The following is a 22,646-nucleotide window of genomic DNA, read 5'->3' as shown; positions in this document are numbered from 1 at the left end:
TCGCCTTTATGCTAAGCTAGGCTAAACACGTCCTGGACATCGCTCTCTCTGCACTGGAAACACAGAGATCTTCATCGTCTCTGAAGAAAACCAACTAAAATATCTAAATGTTCCTTTGAGAATCTATTAGTGACACACCAGGTTATTTTTACGGATGCGATTAACAAACGAGTTCACGCGGCGCCCGAACCAAACAAACATGGAGACTTAAGTTCACTTTTAAAGACACACTTCTGTTCTCTACACATTACCTGTACAATGTCACCCTGTTATTCCATAAAGATCAGCACTAACAAATCAGATATGCAATAAAATGGATGTGTGGAAGGAGCGTATTACAGTTTTTTAGTATATATAATTCTAGTGTGTGATTCATGAGGTATAAATGTTTTGTGGCAGACTCTGAAAATGTTTGTGGGACTCGAGAGTTTTAATAGTTCTGAATGCGCACGCATCTAGTTTTGAGGAAAGTCGCAGAATTGTTGATGCGATAGAAATGTAATTTTTGCAATTAATAAAATTCTTAAAATGTGGGATTTTCTTTTTCAAACGCTAACTTTTAAATTCGACCAGTGAGCCGTTTACCATCACATCCAAAAGACCGTAACTTCTACAAATTGGGAATTTATAATCAATAGCATTTCTTTTTCTTTCTTTCTGGAAATCACGAATATTTACTTGCTTGAAACTCTTGAGCTTCGCTGAACGAATAGTTGGATTCATTTGACAAGAATCATGTCGAGCAGCAACGGTTCGGCTTTTGTTTTAAGTACTTTTGTCTTTGCACGAAAGATTTGAAGGATGATTTCAGCCTTTTTGAGATCCTGGGTCTTAATTCAGTTGTTTTGACCATAATTCCAGACTATAATGAATAAATTAACTAATTTAAACCTTTCTTATGGTCCATCGACTTGCCAAACTAAGTCCAGCACAAATCAAGGAAATAACTCTTTGGCGACTATTGAATCGGCGAAAATAAGTCATAAAAAACATTTCATCCATCCAGAACTGTCGACTCAAACAGCCAAATCTCAAGAGACGTCCACGATGTTTTTAAAAAGCATCATGCGGCACGACTTGGATGTTAATGTTTACTTCTACACTGCAGAATTTAAAGATGTGACGATAAGAAAAGGCTCCGGCTGCATCTCGTCTCCACGCCTCTGATCCGTGAGTTTCCCCCTCTGGTAGCGGTGGGAATTATTTACAACAACAAAAAGAAATCACAGACGTTTGTTTTTTTCCAGTCAGAGGTGTATATTCACTGTGTTCTTCGTTGTAATTACAGTACAGTGTTGTTTTTAGTCATTTTACAGTCAAGAGGTGCGAGTCGTACAAACAGTAGATCTCATGCAAAGAGCGGCGACGGTCGGTAAACAGTCTCTTTGTTCGACGTCGTCAACGCCGCGCAACGGGGTTTTCTTCTTCCTTCTTTAAAAAGCGTGTCGTCAGCATATTAGCGACCAGGGAGCGCTCCACCGCCCGCCTCGAACCGAATGTGGCGCTGCGCTCACGGTGGACAAAGACTTTGACGTGTATCAGTGACAATCTCGTACGGTAGGTGAATCATTTTGCAGGCGTGCAAAATAAAGTTAGCAGCTAGTCCACTTCGTACATTCGCTGAAGTGGTTGTTCGGTAACGCTACGCTAAATATAAAAAAAACGGGAGCGGATGTCCTGAAGTCGGCGCGAAGCAGCGTGAAAAATAACCGAGGTCGCCTCCTCGTCGGACGAACCTCGAGGCGGAGGGGCGGGCTCGGGCCGAGCGGAACCAAACAGCGAGCGGTGCATATTTACGTCATAATGTAGCCCTTGAACACAACACAAAATGGCCGCCCACGGCAGCCTCGCAAAGTCTCGTGCTTTTTTTCTTCTCGTTTAGGCGACACAGTTTTTGACTTTCGGGAATACAGAAAAAAAAGTCACGACTTTTTGAAAGCGGCGGACCGCGGAGCGCCGCTCCGGTTCGGCGCGAGCGTCACCGAATCGACAAAACGGGGTTTCCCGGGCCAAACCCCCGAAAACGATCACAACGGCTCATTGTTCTGATCGGTGACGCGGCGGAGACACCGACAAGGAAAAGGAGCTCGCAAAATGCGTGTAGCCTAATTCTCTCGGGGTGAAACGAGTCTTATGAGGACGAAACGTCTCGTTAAAAGTCGGGAAATCTCCTCTTAGACGTGATGGAGACTCTCGAGAATCTTCTTCTGCAACGCGACGAAAGACGAAATGTTCTTTCAAATCAAATCACCGGAATTGGCTTTTCATTTTGTTGGAGGACGTTCGTTTCATTCAAAGTGCAGACACGATAGCTACTCCTGTGAAACCTGGAGGCTGGATAGAAACTTAATTTAGTTCTTATAGTTTTCTTCCACACCAGGAAATTCAATATGTCCAGAGGTAAGTGCAACGCCCAATGAGGGCTCAAGAATTGAGAATGGGTTGGGTATTATTATTTTGAGGAGGGAGAGGGGTGGTGCTTTTGAAAGAAAAGTAAAATTTCCAAAAGATCATACATCAACGTCTCCGATCAAGTTTCCCCTCCGGCTGCTCACACGATGAACCACCACGATACCATTTTCTTTAGCGACGTTCTTCTCAGAAATGTACGAGGAATCACCATTTCTTTTAAAATGGAGACAGGTGAAGCTACTTTCCCTCAAACCAACAGGTAAAACACGTCCGACACGCGACGCGGACTCTGGCTACCTTGCATCCGCCGCACGGTACAAATGTTTTCCGGCTGTAATTTTAAATTCCGTCTCATTGCTTGTGAAAATAGTCGATTTGACCGCGTTCCGCTTATTGCATCCGTGTTTTGCATCCATACAGTGAGACCCTCGGCCCGGCCTGACCCCCCCACCCCCCCTCCTCCTCCTCCTCCTCCAATCGGCTTACTGATAAAGTGCAACAGTGAATGAAGCCCAGCGGTTATAAGATAGTGATGGAAGAGGAAGCACAATGGAAATAAGACGGCGATCCAAACATAAAACAAACACACAGATGACCTTCCATCACCTTCACAGCGCTCCACGAGGTCCGCCTGCTCCAATAGGCAACGAGTAAAAAAAAAAACAGTAGCGACTGCCCAGAAAACCCCAAACAGCCGCCAACAGCTACGATCCGACGGTTACCGTAAGTATTCTTCTCTAGCAGCAACGAAAGAAACTCTTACTGATTGCATTTCTAACCTAATGAATGAAGCGGGATCTATACCCCGTCCTCTGGAAGATCGGGATTGAAACTCCACCGCAGCATCCGAACATGGAACGCCGACGACAAATTGAAAACCCGCCGCCGACGACCTCGTGAAAGCTTCGAGAGGCGGAGCGTGGCGGCTAGGGGTGCGGGGTCTCTAATTGGCCTCGGCTGCTGGCTGATTATCAGGGGCGGGGTCTCTAATTGGCCTCAGCTGCTGGCTGATTATCAGGGGTGGGTCTCTAATTGGCCTCAGCTGCTGGCTGATTATCAGGGGCGGGTTTCTAATTGGCCTCGGCTGCTGGCTGATAATCAGCTGATAATCAGCCAGCAGCCGAGGCCAATTAGAGACCCCGCCCCCCCCTAGCCGCCACACGGAGGTTTACAAAACTCGTCTCGACATTTCCGACTTCACTAAAGTGCTTTTTTCCCCGTGACACGACCGACCGACGGAGACCCACGAGCACACGGTCGACGCCAAACCAACGACCGCAGATAAGCCGATCGCGGAAAATGCTGATTTCGTGATCTCGGGGCGAAGAGTCCAACGTTCGGCGATAGCCGCGCTCCGGACAGGCGGTCGACGGGGACGCCATCGGGATCACCGAAGACGGAGAGATTCGTGATGCGGGGAGCGTGAACGATGCAGCAAATGTTTTGGGGGAAACCGTCTTCGCGTCTCTATTTTATATCCGAACAGCAGCCACTCGATATCTCCTCGAAAACAAGCGTCCCGCCGAACGCTTTAAAAGCAAAGAGACGTCACACGGAGGCCCTCGAAAGACGTTTCACTTTCAGTCCGGGGTATAAATCAGAAATTAGCTTTCTAAAAATTAGCAATTACTACATTCAGCAACATAATTGCGAGAGGGTCGTCACAAGTTTATTCTTTTGTCATTTTTGTTGATTTAATAGTTTTGTTTGTTCATTTGTTTTTGCAAAAATATGTCTTTGTTGTGTTTATTTCTCGGGTTGAATAATGTGTAGTTTATAGTGTTTTTTTGTGTTTTGTGAAACATTTATATAAAATGAGTATTGTGACGTCCTTTAAATTTGCTTTTCGGGTTATAGCGTTGTTGAATTTCTAGAGTCACTGAAATGTTTTGGGGTTTTATTTCGTCGTTTCATGAAATGACACCGTGGATTCACTTTCTTTCTTGATATATAAAAATGTATTGTTTTTCTTCTATTTTGTCCCCCCTTCCCTGTGAAATATTCGCACTTGCGGGCCACCGTACTTCCGCCCCCCAGAGACACCGGCACACGGTAACAGTTTCTTGTCTTAAAAGGCCGAGTTTAGAGATCAGAGTCACACCCCCACCTTCAGAAAACCCTTTTCTTTCACAGAGAAAACTCACACGTCTCTCTTCACACAAAACATTTAATGAATCAGAGCGAGACGTTTGACCGCTGGTTTTGTGTCGGTGAGGACGGTGAAGCGGTGCGTCGCGTGTATTGCTCGGCGGGACACGATGATTGGAAACGCTGACTCCAAAGTCTCGGTGCAAAAAAAAATATTTGTTTTTAATTGAAACAAATTGACCACCGGGACGACCTGCATTCCTCGACGATCGCTCCTTCGCTTTAAGCAGAAAACAATTTTAAATAAAAATGAAATAAAAATGCACAAACACCGTAAAAGCGTAACAGTCTGTCACTCAGTTTCCTCTTCTTCACAGAAACATGGAGGAGGTTTTCAGTTTCACATTATTTCCCTCCGGTTTGCCCGGTCGTGTGCAACTTCAGGTTTCCAGAAAGGCTTGTCACAGTTTATTGCATGGAAAATATTTCCCGTTTTCTCCTCTTCTTTTTCTTCTTCTTCTTCTTCTTCTTCTTCTTCTTCTTCTTCTTCTTCTTCTTCTTCTTCTTCTGTGCCCTTGCTCGAAAATTAGTTGTTGGAGCTACGTGAGTGTGTGTGTGTGTGTGTATGGCTTGTTGCATTCGATTCACATGTGTGTTTTATGATCTGTCTCTCAGTGTTCGTCATGTCTCTGTACGTGTTTGTATATGCAGAGCCACCAGGGGGCGCTAGACCAGCAACAGGACAGAATGAACTGTCTTCATCTTGTTTTTTTTAAAGGTGCACCTTTTGATTTTGACTACAAATCCTCCCAGATTTTCAAACTAAAGAGGATTTAAAGAGACAGTGTAAAAGTCCCTTAATTAAATAGACGGCGAGTAACACGCGCGTTCAAATCCGTTTGGTTTGTCCCTTCTGGGCTACCGTAGCAACGTGACGGTGCACCGTGGAGGGGGAGTTAGGGATTGTACACTAATGAAAAGTTATGAATGTTATATTCCATTACTGCTTAATAGATTTACCCCCAAAATGCGACACGCTGGCCCTTTAACAAATTATGTTCGACGAAATCATCGAGTGTGTCTTTATTTTAAAAAGTGTTTCTATATTTTCGGACTCTTTGTGAACACTTGAAAGATTTTTTTTTAGATCTATAGATTTAAAAAAAAGAAAAAAAGTGTTAATTGCTTTAATAAATTAGAGTTTCTCAGTGGGGGGTTTCTTTACCGTGGTCTGCCCCGGGCCCCAAACCTGGTTTGACCGGCCCTGCATTTACAGTCCATGTTTCTGCGCATGTGTGTGTGTGTGTGTGTGTATACGTCACGTGTGTGTGTGTGTGTGTCTCGGTGTTCTGAGTCCGTCTCTCAGCTGTTGTTCTTGTTCATGAGCTTCGCTAACATCTGCTGCAGCTGCGTCCTCGACACGTTCAGCACCGAGTGTCTGCTGCGCGGGCTGCCGGGCATCGGCAGGGTGCCGCCGGCGTGCTGCCGCCGCCGCAGCAAGGCGTTGGTGGCGGTGATGTGGGCGGGGCTGCTCTCGGCCGAGCGGCTCCTCTGGATGAAGCTGCCTCCGCCGTGGGGGTACTGCTCCGTCTCCAGGGTGGAGGAGGAGAAGACGTAGGAGGCCAGCCTCCTCAGCTGATTGGGCCGCGTTTGGTGCCTGTCCTCATCCAGCTGCAAGCAGACCAATCAGAGAGAGGGAGGGAGGTTAGCCGGCGGGAAACTCTCCAGCGCGCATAAATGTATTTGAATGTTCAACGTTCTCCTACGGCTACGTCCCAACACTCCGATTTGACTTCCTTCCCTCGTCTCCTTACCCCTCCTCGACCGGGCGTTAGACAGGAGAGAGCCGATTGGCGCTCTCGCACATCTAAAGCCGTCGGCCGATTGGCCGAAGGTCGCGAGGGGGCGGAGCCTTTGGGAGAGAGGCTGAGGGAGTGTTGGTGTAAATCTGGCTACAGTTACAGTTATCAGACACTAGGTAGAAGCTATGAAAAGGTTGTTAGCTGAGTGGGTTGCCAGATTGGTCAGACTAGCATCCCTCTAGCTGGACAAATGGCGATGACAATATTTTACCCCACAAAAAAGTAAAATAAAGCAGTTAAAAAAGGACACACCAGGACGAACACTGCACATACTGTAGCTCACTAGTCTACAACAGGCGGAGCCTGCACAGCTGACACTTTGAGCTTCTATTTGTTTTTTTATAAATTACCATTGGAGATGCAAAAACAAAACTAAAAACCAGAACGGGGAACACAAAGAAAAAAAGAGAGATGGAGTCATCGAGCACACAAAAACACAGACACACGACGGAGGAAAAAGAAGGGAGGAAATATGTCTGAACAGAAGGAAAAGAAAGAGGAGGAACAGAAACTGAATGAGAGAACAGAGGTAAAGGACTATTCCTAAACTGTGCTTACCCCGAAACATCACTTTATTTCTTCTTGTGTTGTCCCAATGGCGCCCTCGCTCTTTTCTCTGTCTCCTCAGGTGAGTCAAACTCGAAAAATACCGTGTACTTTTAAAGCAATAGCTTGGGGGTGGGGGGGGGGGCAAAGGCGTCAGGAGTTATGTGGAGGGGGAGGGGAAGAACTGGAGAAGAGTAAACAAAAAAAAGAAAGAACCAAAAAAAAGAAGAGAGAATGGCAGTCCTCGATGGCCGGAGTCTAAAAATATGACTAAAAAACGGATTTGTGCACATAAAGTGAATTAATAATAATAATATTAATAATAATAATATTAATAATAATAATAATGCATTTTATTTATAAAGCACTTATAAAGAAGCATCAGTGTTATAACTTCCAGCTTGTAAACAGCAGCCGGCGAGAACGGAGGACCACAGCCTGACTTATTAGTGAGTTAATAAACGAGGGCATGAATAACTCAAATGGTCACCATGCACGTGTAATAACTGAAAAAAAGCAAAAATGGGTAAAGAAATAAAAGAAAAAAATATTAATCAATTACCCACAAAAGAAGAAGAAGAAAAAATGAACATCCTTCTTTCGGAAAATTAAATACAAATCTTAAAGTGGAAGTCAAATGAAAAATAAATGCGAAATTTAATGATTCCACATTCATTTTTTCTCCATTAAAACCAGTGCATTAGGATGGTGACCTCCCTGACCTTTCCTCTAGCGCCACCATCAGGACACACAGAACAAATAAATACTGACATTTATTTAATATTTTACATTCTTAGCAGCACTTTTTACTGTTTGATGTCAAATTTAATTTATTCAGTTTATTTCCCCTAATAGGCCGGTTCGGTCCTCCATAACAAAGTTCTTTACGGATGCCGTTTCCTTCATTGTGTGTTCGTTGTATCAGAATCTTTTATTGTTTAGTCGGAAAATAACTTTTGAAAGTTCTACATAAACCGTTTCAAACGTTTAAAATCTTTATTTTCTTTAATTTTAGCCATAAACGTACATTTTGATTGAATATTTATATCTGTTTTACATCCGTATTTATTGAATTTGTATCGCCTTTTTATAAAGACTGAAAGATTATTGCACGCTGTGTTAAAAACAAATCACAACGTTACACAATGTATAAATAATATATAAATTCTGAAAGGGTCTTTTTTGTGTCTTTTTCACTTTCAGGAACACACACACACATACACACACGCACACACACACACATACAGTGCAGTATTAGGTAACAGGTAGCACTGGATGTGTTTAGTGATGACACATTTTTTTACGAGGTAGGAAAAGCTCAAGGACACACTCAAGGACGTGTCTGTTGAAGCTCAAGGTCACATTCAAGGACGTGTCTGTTGAAGCTCAAGGTCACACTCAAGGACGTGTCTGTTGAAGCTCAAGGTCACACTCAAGGTCGTGCATGTTAAAGCTCAAGGTCACACAGGCGTTGAGGTGAGAAACACGGCGTGAACAGATTTAATGGAGGAAACGTTTCTTGTTTACTTTACTGCAGTCCTTTGTCCATGAAGTGCATCAAGACCCCGATACCGGACTGAGGGACCAGGATCAGGCGTTTCTGTTATTTTGTCTAACCGCTCCTCCACTTTAATTTCTCAACACAGAAGCCACAAAAATATATAGTATATATATATAATATAATAGATATAGCCTCTCTAGATATATATAATATATAGCCTCTCTAGACATAGTATATACAGGACTGTCTCAGAAAATTAGAATATTGTGATAAAGTTCTTTATTTTCTGTAATGCAATTAAAAAAACAAAAATGTCATGCATTCTGGATTCATTACAAATCAACTGAAATATTGCAAGCCTTTTATTCTTTTAATATTGCTGATTATGGCTTACAGCTTAAGAAAACTCTAAAATCCTATCTCATAAAATTTTAATATTTCCTCAGACCAAGTAAAAAAATAGATTTATAACAGCTGAGTGTTTGTCAAGGCTCAGGAAACCCTTGCAGGTGTTTCGAGTTAATTAGACAATTCAAGTGATTTGTTTAATACCCTACTAGTATACTTTTTCATGATATTCTAATATTTAGAGATAGGATATTTGAGTTTTCTTAAGCTGTAAGCCATAATCAGCAATATTAAAAGAATAAAAGGCTTGCAATATTTCAGTTGATTTGTAATGAATCCAGAATGCATGACATTTTTGTTTTTTTAATTGCATTACAGAAAATAAAGAACTTCATCACAATATTCTAATTTTCTGAGACAGTCCTGTATATAGCCTCTAGATATATATAATAGATAAAGCCTCTCTAGATATATATAATATAATAGATATAGCCTCTCTAGATATATATAATAGATATAGCCTCTCTAGATATATATATAATATATAGCCTCTCTAGACATAGTATATATATATATATATATATATATAATAGATATTTCCTCTCTAGATATATATATATATAATATAACAGATAAAGCCTCTCTAGATATATATAATATAAGAGATAAAGCCTCCCCAGATATATATAATATAATAGATATAGCCTCTCTAGACATAGTATATATATATATATATATATATAATATAATAGATAAAGCCTCTCTAGGTATATATAATATAATAGATATAGCATCTCTAGATATATATAATATAATAGATATAGCCTCTCTAGACATAGTATATATATATATATATATAATATAATAGATAAAGCCTCTCTGTATATATAATATAATAGATATAGCATCTCTAGATATATATAATATAATAGATATAGCCTCTCTAGACATAGTATATATATATATATAATATAATAGATAAAGTCTCTCTAGATATATATAATATAATAGATAAAGCATCTCTAGATATATATAATAGATAAAGCCTCTCTAGATATAGTAGATATATATAATATAATAGATATAGTCCAACACATCATTGACATCACAGTTTAAGTTTAAATATGTGACACATGGCCGCTGCCTTATGGTCGAAGGTTAGAACAAGATCCATGGACAGTAAACTATGGTTTAGTTAATGTTGCTGTGGTCAATACACCACCGGACCTCCTGAACCCTCGCCCACCAACACAAACAATATCACCAACAACTGTGTGTGTGTGTGTGTTAAGCTACCTTCAGGGACATACTTCAGGTTAAAACCAGTTAATTGGGGACGGCTTGTGCAATTGGGGACAAACGTTTGAGTGTCTCCAATTTGGAGGAGCGGGGATGTTTTGGGCCAGCGGTTGCGGTCGGGGGTTTCGTCTCCAGGATATGATTCTAAAATCAACGTGACGTCCCCAAAAGTGACCCAAGTAAAACATTCACTGGACCCTTTCAACTCGAGAACAAGATAAAACACAGCAGAGCAACAGAAGCTGAAAACAGCGTCAACAACAACACCCCCCCCCCCCCCCCGAGACACGGAAACACGGCGGCTACGGCGTCGCGTCGGGGTCGCCACAGGAAGTGCCGTTTCTCATTCGCTCCTTCAGAATAAAACGATGGACCAAAGCAAATGTCATGAAGCGAAAAGAAGCAAAGCTTTGATGGGAAAAAGATTTCAAGTGAACAGTGGCGTAAAAAAAAGGAAAACACAGCCGGAGGGTTAGAACCGTTGGTCTTGTTTGTTTGTTTGTCTTGTTTGTTTGTGTATCGCAGGCAGAATGAAACCAGCAGCACCCGATGCCAACCCGACAGACCTGGACTGCCTCATCAAAGCTCACTAGAGTCACAACTAGCTGCCACACTGCATGTATTCCTCATACAGGGAATGTGAACCTGCAGCCAGCTGCTGTTAGCCTAGCTTAGCATAAAGACGGTAAACAACTCCTCCAGCTCTGTCCAATGCGAACACAATCCACCTGCCAGCTCCTCTGAAGCTCACAGATTAACATGTGACATGTAATTTTGATTTAACAAACAACATATAACTTTAACTGGTGTTAATTATTGAGCTCGCCGTGTTCCCCCTTTTCCAGTAATTATGCTAAGCTAATCTACTTCTAGATCTTCTCATAAGTACCAACACACATTTGGGAAAAACTGAACCTGCCGTGTGAAAAGAGCAATTTGTCTGTGACGTTTGTTGCATGTGAAATAACAAAAATATGATTAAAATATATATACACTACCGTTCAAAAGTTTGGGGTCACTTAGAAATGTCTTTATTTTTCAAAGTAAAGCACTGTTTTTTCAATAAAGATAACATTAATCAAAAATACACACTCTACATTGTTAATGTGGTAAATGACTCTTCTAGGTGGAAACGTCTGGTTTCTAATGAAATATCTCCAGAGGTGTATAGAGGCCCATTTCCATCAACTATCACTCCAGTGTTCTAATGGTACATTGTGTTTGCTAATCGCCTTAGAAGACTAATGTCTGATTAGAAAACCCTTGTGCAATTATGTTAGCACAGCTGAAAACAGTTATGCTGGTGATATAAGTTATACAACTGGCCTTCCTTTGAGCTTGAAATTTGTAGAACAAAATTAATACTTCAAATATTAATCATTATTTCTAACCTTGTCAATGTCTTGACTATATTTTATATTCATTTGATGAATAAAAGTGTGATTTTTCATGGAAGACACGAAATTGTCTGGGTGAACAAACTTTTGAACGGTAGTGTATATATATATATGCACACAGCGCTCAACTTTTGCAGAGGACTTGAAGGGTTTCCTGCTGCGGAGCAACGCGCACTTCAAGTATCTCGTGCAGAATCTCATCGCTGCGTCAGCGACGGCCGCGACGAGACATTCAGCGTCGTGACCGCGGCAGCTTCGCGGGACAAATCCAGCACGAGTCCAGATGTTCGTTCTGCTCGTTGAGAAAGAGGAGCTGAAGACGAAGCTCTCTGCATGTGACCTGGAGACTCTCTGTCACAGACAATAGGAGAGGGGGGGGGGGGTGTTTACTTATTCTCTGATTTGATATTACTTGATTTAAATCATCACCAAACTATTTCACCAGAGATATCTGACTCTCTGAGTTCATCGTGTGACGAGAAGGAAAAAAGTGCAGTACACCGAAAGTTTAAACTCTTAGGTGTACTTTCTCTGTCACAGATTTATTCTGTACGTCCGGGGATCGAACCGACAACCTCTTGAAGTGAAAGAAGGGGAATCGGGAAACGAGCTGAACCTCCCATCACGCTGGATTTGTCCCGAAAGCTGCATGTTGACCGACAGATAAAGGAGGCGGAGCCGCCGCCGCAGAGCGCCTCCGTGTGGCGGCGTCTGGTACGACAGTCACCAGAGCGATGAAGATTTGTACGAGCAGCCCTCCTCTTCTTCATCTGTCCGCCAACACCGGAGAGCTGAGCTCTCCTCCGATTGGCTGGCTGGGTCTCTTACCGGTCTTTGAGGTCCGTTGGGCTCGGACTCTCTCCGGCGGGGGCGTCCCGACGGCAGCGAGTGACACGGCGACTGGGCGGGGCTCCCGCCGCTCCTCCTCGACGCCTCCTCCTCCGTCAGCGTTAGCATCCCCCGGCTGCTGTCCCGGTTGTGGGTCTTTGGACGGACCACCAGCTCCACTCCTGCAGGGAGACGAAATGTTAGCCAGAGTTACACGAGGCCTGAATACTGATGCATTTTGTCTTGACCCAACATCAAAATAAATACACATTTAATGTTGCTAAACATAAGTTAGCAGGAGGCAACTTTCATGCTTTTCTAGAACAAAGATTTCCGGGGTGGTGCATCGAGACGCGGTTAGCGTAGCTTAGCACAAAGACTGGATTCAGTAGGAAACTGTTAGCCCAGCTCCAACTGTTGACATGTTTTACGATGTTCTTTGAGGTGTAGAAACAGCAACGCAACAAGGATTTAGCAAAAGTTTCCCCAGTGCGGGAATAATAGAGAATTATCTTATTTTAGCGCTGGGAGTTTCACCTGAAGGCGAAGAGTTATCCGAACTCTTGTCATTTAAACTAGCTGAGTGCACGATAAACAAATTAAATAGCTTGTTAGCTAACTGATATGTTGATATAGTAGGGGCTAGGCTAGCAGTTCACCCCAGCCCCCAGTCTTTGTGCTAAGCTAGGCTAAACACCCCCTGCGCATATTTTCTGACTAGCGAGTAGAAAGCTGTTTCGCCCACCAGACAATCAAAACTTTGCTAATCCAGAAGCTTCTTTTTTCTTCTTCTCCTAGGTGTATATGAAAGCTCCTACCTGCTGCCCTGAGCCTCCTCCTCTCCTCCTGCTCCTCCAGGGGGCGGAGCTCCTCGGGCTCCTCGTCAGTGGTTCCCGACGTGGTCGGTTGGAAGTCCCGTAACTCCGCCTCTTTGTCGATGATCACCCACTCTTTGCTGTCGAAGTCCTCCTCCTCGGCCAGCGGGACGGAGCGGATGAAGGCGTTGCTGTGCGCCTCCTGGTCGACCGACGCCACCGACGCCTCCTGCCGGCCGCTGGCCAGCCGGTCGCCACGGCAACCGGGGTCGATGGACAGCATCTGAGCCGGCTGGGAGGAGTAGACGTGGCGGGACGGAGAGCCGAGGATGTCCATCCTGGACCTGGAAGACACGCGGACCGGGTCAAGTCTAAAGTCAGGCTAGAGTCAAGCCTCGAGTCTAAAGTCAGGCTAGAGTCAAGCCTCGAGTCTAAAGTCAGGCTAGAGTCAAGCCTCGAGTCTAAAGTCAGACTAGAGTCAAGCCTCAAGTCTAAAGTCAGGCTAGAGTCAAGCCTCGAGTCTAAAGTCAGGCTAGAGTCAAGCCTCGAGTCTAAAGTCAGACTAGAGTCAAGCCTCAAGTCTAAAGTCAGGCTAGAGTCAAGCCTCAAGTCTAAAGTCAGGCTAGAGTCAAGCCTCGAGTCTAAAGTCAGGCTAGAGTCAAGCCTCGAGTCTAAAGTCAGGCTAGAGTCAAGCCTCGAGTCTAAAGTCAGGCTAGAGTCAAGCCTCGAGTCTAAAGTCAGGCTAGAGTCAAGCCTCAAGTCTAAAGTCAGGCTAGAGTCAAGCCTCGAGTCTAAAGTCAGGCTTGAGTCAAGCCTCGAGTCTAAAGTCAGGCTAGAGTCAAGCCTCAAGTCTAAAGTCAGGCTAGAGTCAAGCCTCGAGTCTAAAGTCAGGCTAGAGTCAAGCCTCGAGTCTAAAGTCAGGCTAGAGTCAAGCCTCGAGTCTAAAGTCAGACTAGAGTCAAGCCTCGAGTCTAAAGTCAGGCTAGAGTCAAGCCTCAAGTCTAAAGTCAGGCTAGAGTCAAGCCTCGAGTCTAAAGTCAGGCTAGAGTCAAGCCTCGAGTCTAAAGTCAGGCTAGAGTCAAGCCTCAAGTCTAAAGTCAGGCTAGAGTCAAGCCTCAAGTCAGACTAGAGTCAAGCCTCGAGTCTAAAGTCAGGCTAGAGTCAAGCCTCGAGTCTAAAGTCAGGCTAGAGTCAAGCCTCAAGTCTAAAGTCAGACTAGAGTCAAGCCTCGAGTCTAAAGTCAGGCTAGAGTCAAGCCTCGAGTCTAAAGTCAGGCTAGAGTCAAGCCTCAAGTCTAAAGTCAGGCTAGAGTCAAGCCTCAAGTCAGGCTAGAGTCAAGCCTCGAGTCTAAAGTCAGGCTAGAGTCAAGCCTCGAGTCTAAAGTCAGGCTAGAGTCAAGTCTCGAGTCTAAAGTCAGGCTAGAGTCAAGCCTCGAGTCTAAAGTCAGGCTAGAGTCAAGCCTCGAGTCTAAAGTCAGGCTAGAGTGAAGCCTCGAGTCTAAAGTCAGGCTAGAGTCAAGCCTCGAGTCTAAAGTCAGGCTAGAGTCAAGCCTCGAGTCTAAAGTCAGGCTAGAGTCAAGCCTCGAGTCTAAAGTCAGGCTAGAGTCAAGCCTCGAGTCTAAAGTCAGGCTAGAGTCAAGCCTCGAGTCTAAAGTCAGGCTAGAGTCAAGCCTCAAGTCAGACTAGAGTCAAGCCTTGAGTCTAAAGTCAGGCTAGAGTCAAGCCTCGAGTCTAAAGTCAGACTAGAGTGAAGCCTCGAGTCTAAAGTCAGGCTAGAGTCAAGCCTCGAGTCTAAAGTCAGGCTAGAGTCAAGCCTCGAGTCTAAAGTCAGGCTAGAGTCAAGCCTCGAGTCTAAAGTCAGGCTAGAGTCAAGCCTCGAGTCTAAAGTCAGGCTAGAGTCAAGCCTCGAGTCTAAAGTCAGGCTAGAGTCAAGCCTCGAGTCTAAAGTCAGGCTAGAGTCAAGCCTCAAGTCAGACTAGAGTCAAGCCTTGAGTCTAAAGTCAGGCTAGAGTCAAGCCTCGAGTCTAAAGTCAGACTAGAGTGAAGCCTCGAGTCTAAAGTCAGGCTAGAGTCAAGCCTCGAGTCTAAAGTCAGGCTAGAGTCAAGCCTCGAGTCTAAAGTCAGACTAGAGTGAAGCCTCGAGTCTAAAGTCAGGCTAGAGTCAAGCCTCGAGTCTAAAGTCAGGCTAGAGTCAAGCCTCGAGTCTAAAGTCAGGCTAGAGTCAAGCCTCGAGTCTAAAGTCAGGCTAGAGTCAAGCCTCGAGTCTAAAGTCAGGCTAGAGTCAAGCCTCGAGTCTAAAGTCAGGCTAGAGTCAAGCCTCGAGTCTAAAGTCAGGCTAGAGTCAAGCCTCAAGTCTAAAGTCAGGCTAGAGTCAAGTCTAAAGTCTAAAGTCAGGCTAGAGTCAAGCCTCAAGTCTAAAGTCAGGCTAGAGTCAAGCCTCAAGTCTAAAGTCAGACTAGAGTCAAGCCTCAAGTCTAAGACTTAATCTAGTCAGACCTCACAGCAGTAGACTAGAAGTCAAGTCTAAAGTCTTCGATGGCAGTTCAAATCCCGTCACAGGAAGTCTTAAGTCTTACATCTAGTCGTGAGTTCAGGTTAAAGGTTAATCAGGGGAGACGAGACCGGATGAAGCCTGAAGTCTTTGAGGTTAAGTCTGAGTTCAAGTCTTGTGAAATCCAATCGAAGCTGAATCTCAAGTCAATAAAGACAAACCTAGGGAGTCAAAGTCAACTCTTCAGCTATCATCAAGGCGTCATGAAACCGGTCCTGACCGGTTCTGAGCGTCAGCACCTCGCGGACCAACGAGAGGACTTCACTTGCGTGTAAACGAGGATCTAACTGAAACAGGAAGCAGCCCGTAAAGCTCCTCCGGTTCCGGATGTTTCCGATCACCTCTGTCCGAAGCCGTCGGCCCGGCCCTCGGCGGCAGACAGGCGGTCCGACTCGGGGCTGTTGACCCGCCGGTACCTCAAGGACCGACCCTGACCGTTCGGTGACTCCGGGACTCCGCCTCGAACCGGCGACGCGGGACACCCCCCCCGACTCACCTCCTCCTCCTGGGCGCCCTGAGGGAGGAACAGGAAGTGGTGTTTCTCACGGCGCCACGCGGCGACTCGTCGGGATCGGCGCTCGGTCCGGATGTTCCGCAGCCGGGTCCGAACCTTGTTCAGGCTGATCCTGAGTCTGTTGCGGTTGAAGTCCGTGTCCTCCCAGGCTTCTCCGGGCTCCCCGGCGTTGGCGACGCCCGTCTCTCCGGGGGGCCGGCTGGCCGGCACCGGGGGGGCGTTCTCCTGGTCGCTCAGATGTTCGTCCTGCAGAACTTCGTCGGTGTTCTCTCGCTGGAGGTCTCCGGGAACCGGCGTCGTGATGGCTCTGGAGAACCGGGAACAAGGAGAGACTCCGTTCTAGAAACTTGTGAAAAGCTGCTCGAGGAGCCCCCCCCCCCCCCCCCCGCAGCCGGCGGCTCGGTTCTCACCCCACGATGGCGGCGGTGGGCCGGGTGTTGTGCTGTGGTTGGCTGGAGGTGCTGGTGGACAGCGTGACATCACCGCCTCCCTTCTCCCAATCGAAAGGCTCGTTCTCGGTGATGATCCGCTCCTTCATGCTGTTCTCGAACACCGACATCAGCAGCTGGAACAGAACCACAAGACTAAAGGTCCTGGACTCGGCCCCCCCCACGGTCCAGGTCCGCGGTGCCTACCTGGTAGTCTGGTTTGGTGTAGTAGTCCAGAGCCAGCACGTGGTCCAGGAAGACGTTAAACTCTGAAGGCATGTGCTTGAGCAGCATCCGGTGGTCGTAGCGCTCTTTAATCTGACCAACTTGTTCCTGGAGGAGGACGAGAAGAATAAAATATCACTTTCAGCCGCAGAGAATTCACGAAGACTCACGTAAAGTTCTGGATTATGAGTTTTGAATATAAAAAAATCAGCAAAACCCAAATAACAATCCAGCTAACTTTGTTACCGATTGTAGGGGTTATATATTTTATGAACTTCACCTGTTTATATCTCTGTGTATGTATGTATTTATAATTCAGTTTCTTTTATATAGCCTAATATCACAAATTTGCCTCGAGGGCTTTACAATCTGTACACACAAATATATATATACAGGACTGTCTCAGAAAATTAGAATATTGTGATGAAGTTCTTTATTTTCTGTAACGCAATTAAAAAAACAAAAATGTCATGCATTCTGGATTCATTACAAATCAACTGAAATATTGCAAGCCTTTTATTCTGATTTATTGCTGATTATGGCTTACAGCTTAAGAAAACTCAAATATCCTATCTCTAAATATTAGAATATCATGAAAAAGTATACTAGTAGGGTATTAAACAAATCACTTGAATTGTCTAATTAACTCGAAACACCTGCAAGGGTTTCCTGAGCCTTGACAAACACTCAGCTGTTATAAATCTTTTTTTTTACTTGGTCTGAGGAAATATTAAAATTTTATGAGATAGGATTTTAGAGTTTTCTTAAGCTGTAAGCCATAATCAGCAATATTAAAAGAATAAAAGGCTTGCAATATTTCAGTTGATTTGTAATGAATCCAGAATGCATGACATTTTTGTTTTTTTAATTGCATTACAGAAAATAAAGAACTTTATCACAATATTCTAATTTTCTGAGACAGTCCTGTATATGTATATACATATATAAAGTACATGTATATATCCACGTATAAATATACATATATACATGTATATATACACATGTGTATATATATATATACATGTACTTTGTATATATATATATATATCTATATATCTGTGTCTTATTTTAAACCTATATTTTTAAAATACGCTCCTTCTTGTATTTTTTATTTTTACATACATATATATCATGTAAAATATGATATAAAATATACAATTATTCATCCTTTTCCCACCTGTTTATCTCTCTCTGCATGTATATCTATATATAATATTTAAAATTTAATTTAACATTTTTACCTCTTAAAATCCTCTTTAACCGGTTTAAGATTGTTGATGAAATTAATTATTAGTTTTTTTACTTCCATGAGGCAACAAATTATGATCTAAACATGTGTGAATGATCATCTCATGACGCAGTTTTATTAAAACTCGTTCTCAACCATCACACTGAACCCACCAGCCGCCTTAAAAATGAAACTGTGTATGTGTGTGGCGTTATTAAAAATGGGAAACGAGTCTGACCTTATCTTTGATCTTTCGCCATGGCAACTGTCCAACGGCGAACTCCACCAGCATGTAAAACAGTGACCACAGGTCGTCATGGCGACCCATTTCCTGCAGAAACACGCATCGTCAGGGCGCCGTCGACCATGTTAGTTGCTTCATCCGGTATATTTAATTAATTACTGCAATATATAAATGTTGGACGGCTTATATTATCATATTTATATTGTATTTATTATCTCAGCAGAGTCGCACCCACCTTGTTCTTGTGAGCGTTGACCGAAGCGTAGCGGACCGTCCCTCTGAACCCCGCCACCGTCCTCGGCTGAGCACGAGACGAGAGAAAAGTTAGTCAACGGTCTCCATGGCGACCGGCAGAACTGAGTCTTATGTCTCTAAACGTCACGTTCTGCCGCTGCAACACATAAAAACACCATGAGAAATAATAATATGGAAAGCTTTGGTCTAATTTACCTCTTTCCCAGACATCGGACGAGCGAGAGCCGTTCACCTCGTTTACGGCATTACATTTATTGATCTATAAATCATATTTATTTAAAGATAATTTAAAGTTCCCGGTGTCAGCGGTAAGATAAGTCAGTTAATATCCGTCATATATTTATTCTGTGATCACGAGAAGCAAACAAAAGGAATAATTATCACTTATATTAAATATATATATATATATATATATTCACTATATAAGTGAATTAAACCTAAACGCAAAAAAAAAAAGCAGAAGGTCACGCTGCAGCTACGTATAACCTTCAGGAAACGGGAGGGGAGGTGGGGGAGGGGCTCCATCGGGACGTTTCCATGGTGATATTATCGTGTGGCGAGCAGGACGTGGCGACATGCTCAGGTTCCCACGACGACTGGGAGACGCGTCACGACTCCAGAGTGGATACATGGATTTACTGTATTGGTTCACTCGCCCTGTGAGGGGGGGGGCGGGGAGAGGGTTGTTGTTGTTTTGTAAACAAACAACAAGTTTTGTTTACAGTCAGTGTTTCTCACTGAAATCATGGCGCTTATTTTTGACGTCTAACAAACATGTTGAATTGATGATTTTTGAAAAAAAATTATTGAGCTCGATCTTCTTCTTCTTCTTCTTCTTCTCTCTCTTTATTGGTGCGTTGCTGCCCCCTGTTGGTCAGTGGAGTATGACACTGCAGGTCAACAACGCTACAGGGAATCTTTATTTACTTTATTTACTTAATGTTCTGGAGGCTCAACTGCATTCAAGGCAAAGTTCAGCCCGTTATATGATGATTATGACTATTTATACATATAGATTCTGTTATTGATATTATCCTCATCATCACGGCTGACAATTCTTCAAAAACTATGCTTTAAAAAAATTAAGTTTTGGGGTCTAACTTCACGTCGGAGCATTTAGTCTTTAATCCTCACACAGCTGTATTATTATTATTATTATCATTATTACCATTATTATTATTATCAATTTTTATTATTATCAATTATTATTATTGTTATTATTATCCTTTTCCTTCTGCAGTGCACAAACTCCTTTGTCAGTTGGTATATATATATATATATATATATATATATTTATAGTTGGTGGTTAAAGTTATCCTGGCACACCGGTGTGCGTCTATTATTAGCAGCGTTTCATCTCCGACGGTGACGAATGGTTTCTTTTATGGTTTTCGCGTTCCGGTAATTTTCTTTGGGCCTTCGGGCCGGTGACGTCGGTTGTGACTCCTCCGTTGCTATAGAAACCACTCACATCCCTGGGTAACCATGGAGATGATGGAGAAACGGGGAGGCATGCACGTCAAAATCATAAGTCCAAAGGAAACTGTAAGAAAAACAAAAAACAACACTGAAGCACAACAAGATGAAGGCAAAACACACGGAGAACATAAATCATTGATAACAAATAAAGTGATGATTGAAATCAATACAAACTGAACATCTGATGTCAAAGTAAAAGGTTTTTCATGAAATCACACAAGAACATTCTAACACTTGTACTGATATATATGTATTTTGTTTTTCTTTTTTAAATGTAACACTTCATTATATAACATGTATGAGATTAAATCAATAACCGTTCTTCTGAAAGAGAGAAACGTTCTGAGTTTTAGAGTGAAATATTTTTAAGAGTTTTGTGAAAAAGAGGCCGATGAACGTATAAAACAACGGCACGGAGAGAAAACTATGAATTTAGACTTTAAACTCAGAACTCCAAATTCATCTTCTGAGTTATCTAAATCTGAAACTTCATCTAGAGGAGACGAGGAGACGAATGAGCTCAAAGGAAACTGTCACAGAGGAGAGGAAACAGGAGATCAATATATCAATTCGTAATAATACAATTATTCTCAGAGAGGGTGAGGTTCTTTGAAGTAAAATAATATTTTAGATAGAGTAAAGAAACGTGGGACTTTAATCTCAGAGTTCAGACTATTAGTTTGTCAAATATGAGAAGAAAAAAAACTAAACTGAAACGTGTTAAATTTTTTAAACTTTAATGAATGTTCAGATTTCTTTCTCTTGTTTTTGTGCCCGGTTAAATATTATTTTTTGCTTGTTTTAGGAAGAGATAAATGAACGTTTAGTTGCATTCTCTCCACTAAGGGACAGCTGGAGTGAAGTGAAGGAGAAGGTCACCAAAATAAAATACTAAAATACTAAATATCCTCCAAAGGATGATACGTGTTTGTGGTGTTTCTTTGTGCTTAAAGGACGTTTCCTCTCCTCCGTCTCCACGGAGACGTCGACCCGTCTCTCTGTCCACCAGGACAGACGAGGAAGCTGCTCCGCCTCTGCAGCTCCATCACCTCCAGACACATGGTTACTTCATGCTCTCAGGGCGGAGAGCCACAGACAGGAAGTCAGACGACCAGAGATGGACTCATTGTTTGTGTGTGTGTTTGTTTGTTTGTTGGCTTCAGTCCGAACATGAGATGTAAATGAATACGGGAACATTTAAAACTAGAACGGGCACTCGGTAGAGCGCATACCTTCGCATATCACAAGATTGGGCATTGAATTATGAACATGTTGGCATTAGTTTCATGCCAATTGGATATAAATTGACCGTGCTATGGTAAAAAGAAGATGTTGGCCTTTCCATGACCTTGACTTTGACCTTTGACCCAATTGATCCCAAAATCTAATCAAATGGTCCCCGGATAATAACCAATCATCCCACCAAATGTCATGCGATTCGGTTAAAATTTTTTTTGTTATGCGAATAACACGCATACAAATAAATAAATAAATAAATACACAGCGATCAAAACATTACCTTCCGCATTTTCAATGCGAAGGTAATAAGCGCGACTGCAGCTGCAATTTTACTTCTGATACTCCGGATACTGTGACTGCTGTTGATACTCCAGAGAGAGAGAGTGAGAGAGAGAGAGAGAGAGAGAGTACTGCTGAAAGATGAAGGAGGGATGAAATAGATGAAGAGGAAGAGGAGAGGCAGCAGGATGAAAAGTGGGGGAAGGGTAGAAAGAGAGAAATAGAGACGAGGGGGAGAGACAATCCTCTCAGATCAGTGGACAGAAGCTGACTCAGCCAGAGAGAGAGAGAGAGAGAGAGAGAGGGTGTCTGAGGTCGCTCGCCCACTGACGCACGCAGGAGCATCAAATATTCATCTCACTGCTGCAACAGAAGCAACACGACACCGCAGGAAGACGAGGAGGAGGAGGAGGAGGAGGAGGAGGAGGAGGAGGAATGAGACAAGGAAAAGGAGGAGAAGGAGAGAAGAGTTGAGATGGAAACGAAAGAGGAGAGAATGAACGGAACGAGGAAGAGGAGGATAGAAGAGGAAGAGGAGGATAGAAGAGGAAGTTGACGGTAACCGGCTCACGTAGCCGCTGATCTAAAAATATCTCAGAGTTCTGATGCATGTCATGAAGGAATCAGAGAAGAAGAAGAAGATGATGAAGACGAAGCTAACAGTGAAACTACAGAAACTTTTCACAATAAAAGCCTTTTCCATTCAAGCCCCCCGCTCTCCCCTCTCCCCTCAGACAACTGCTGTTCATATATCATCTTGATTAATAATCTCTAATCAGGCCGTATTGATCACTGTGTATCTCACACACACACACACGCACACGCACACACGCACACGCACACGCACACACGCACACGCACCTAACAGACAGCCGGTCTCCAGCGATCTATTGAACTAATGTGCTGCAATGCAGCAAACACACCCTGTCGGCCGGCTGCTGTTTGTTTTTTAAAGCTTTTCATAATTCAGTTTATTAAACATTTAAAAAGGAAAATGACCCATGAAGCACTCCGGAGCAGTTTGTGTTCAGGGGGAGCAGTCCTAAAACAAACAAATACAAATAAATTACAGAAATTCACTAATCTAATAAGTTCTGAGTATGACTAAT

General features: G+C 43.3%; 1 protein-coding gene across 6 annotated transcripts in view; it reads right to left on the bottom strand.

The window, feature by feature from the left end:
- The window catches only part of ttbk1a (tau tubulin kinase 1a), a 47,487-nt gene that overhangs the window by 4,649 nt on the left and 20,192 nt on the right, over positions 1-22,646 (bottom strand). For 3 of the 6 annotated variants that reach the window (XM_056408615.1, XM_056408616.1, XM_056408619.1), the window contains 8 exons: positions 18,521-18,586; positions 18,280-18,372; positions 16,796-16,921; positions 16,571-16,725; positions 16,257-16,467; positions 15,988-16,160; positions 13,100-13,440; positions 12,282-12,463 (listed from right to left, as the gene is read on the bottom strand). In XM_056408615.1, coding sequence (XP_056264590.1) covers positions 12,282-12,463; positions 13,100-13,440; positions 15,988-16,160; positions 16,257-16,467; positions 16,571-16,725; positions 16,796-16,921; positions 18,280-18,372; positions 18,521-18,586 — 1,347 coding nt within the window. Of the gene's footprint in view, positions 1-12,281; positions 12,464-13,099; positions 13,441-15,987; positions 16,161-16,256; positions 16,468-16,570; positions 16,726-16,795; positions 16,922-18,279; positions 18,373-18,520; positions 18,587-20,011; positions 21,434-22,646 lie in introns of those variants that run through there. The other 3 variants (XM_056408617.1, XM_056408618.1, XM_056408620.1) reach the window with 2 other exon arrangements.

This window comes from Pseudoliparis swirei, chromosome 24 (assembly GCF_029220125.1).
Source record: "Pseudoliparis swirei isolate HS2019 ecotype Mariana Trench chromosome 24, NWPU_hadal_v1, whole genome shotgun sequence".
NCBI lineage: Eukaryota > Metazoa > Chordata > Actinopteri > Perciformes > Liparidae > Pseudoliparis > Pseudoliparis swirei.
Note: the sequence above shows the minus strand (reverse complement) of the source record. Positions and strands in the feature narration are given on the sequence as shown.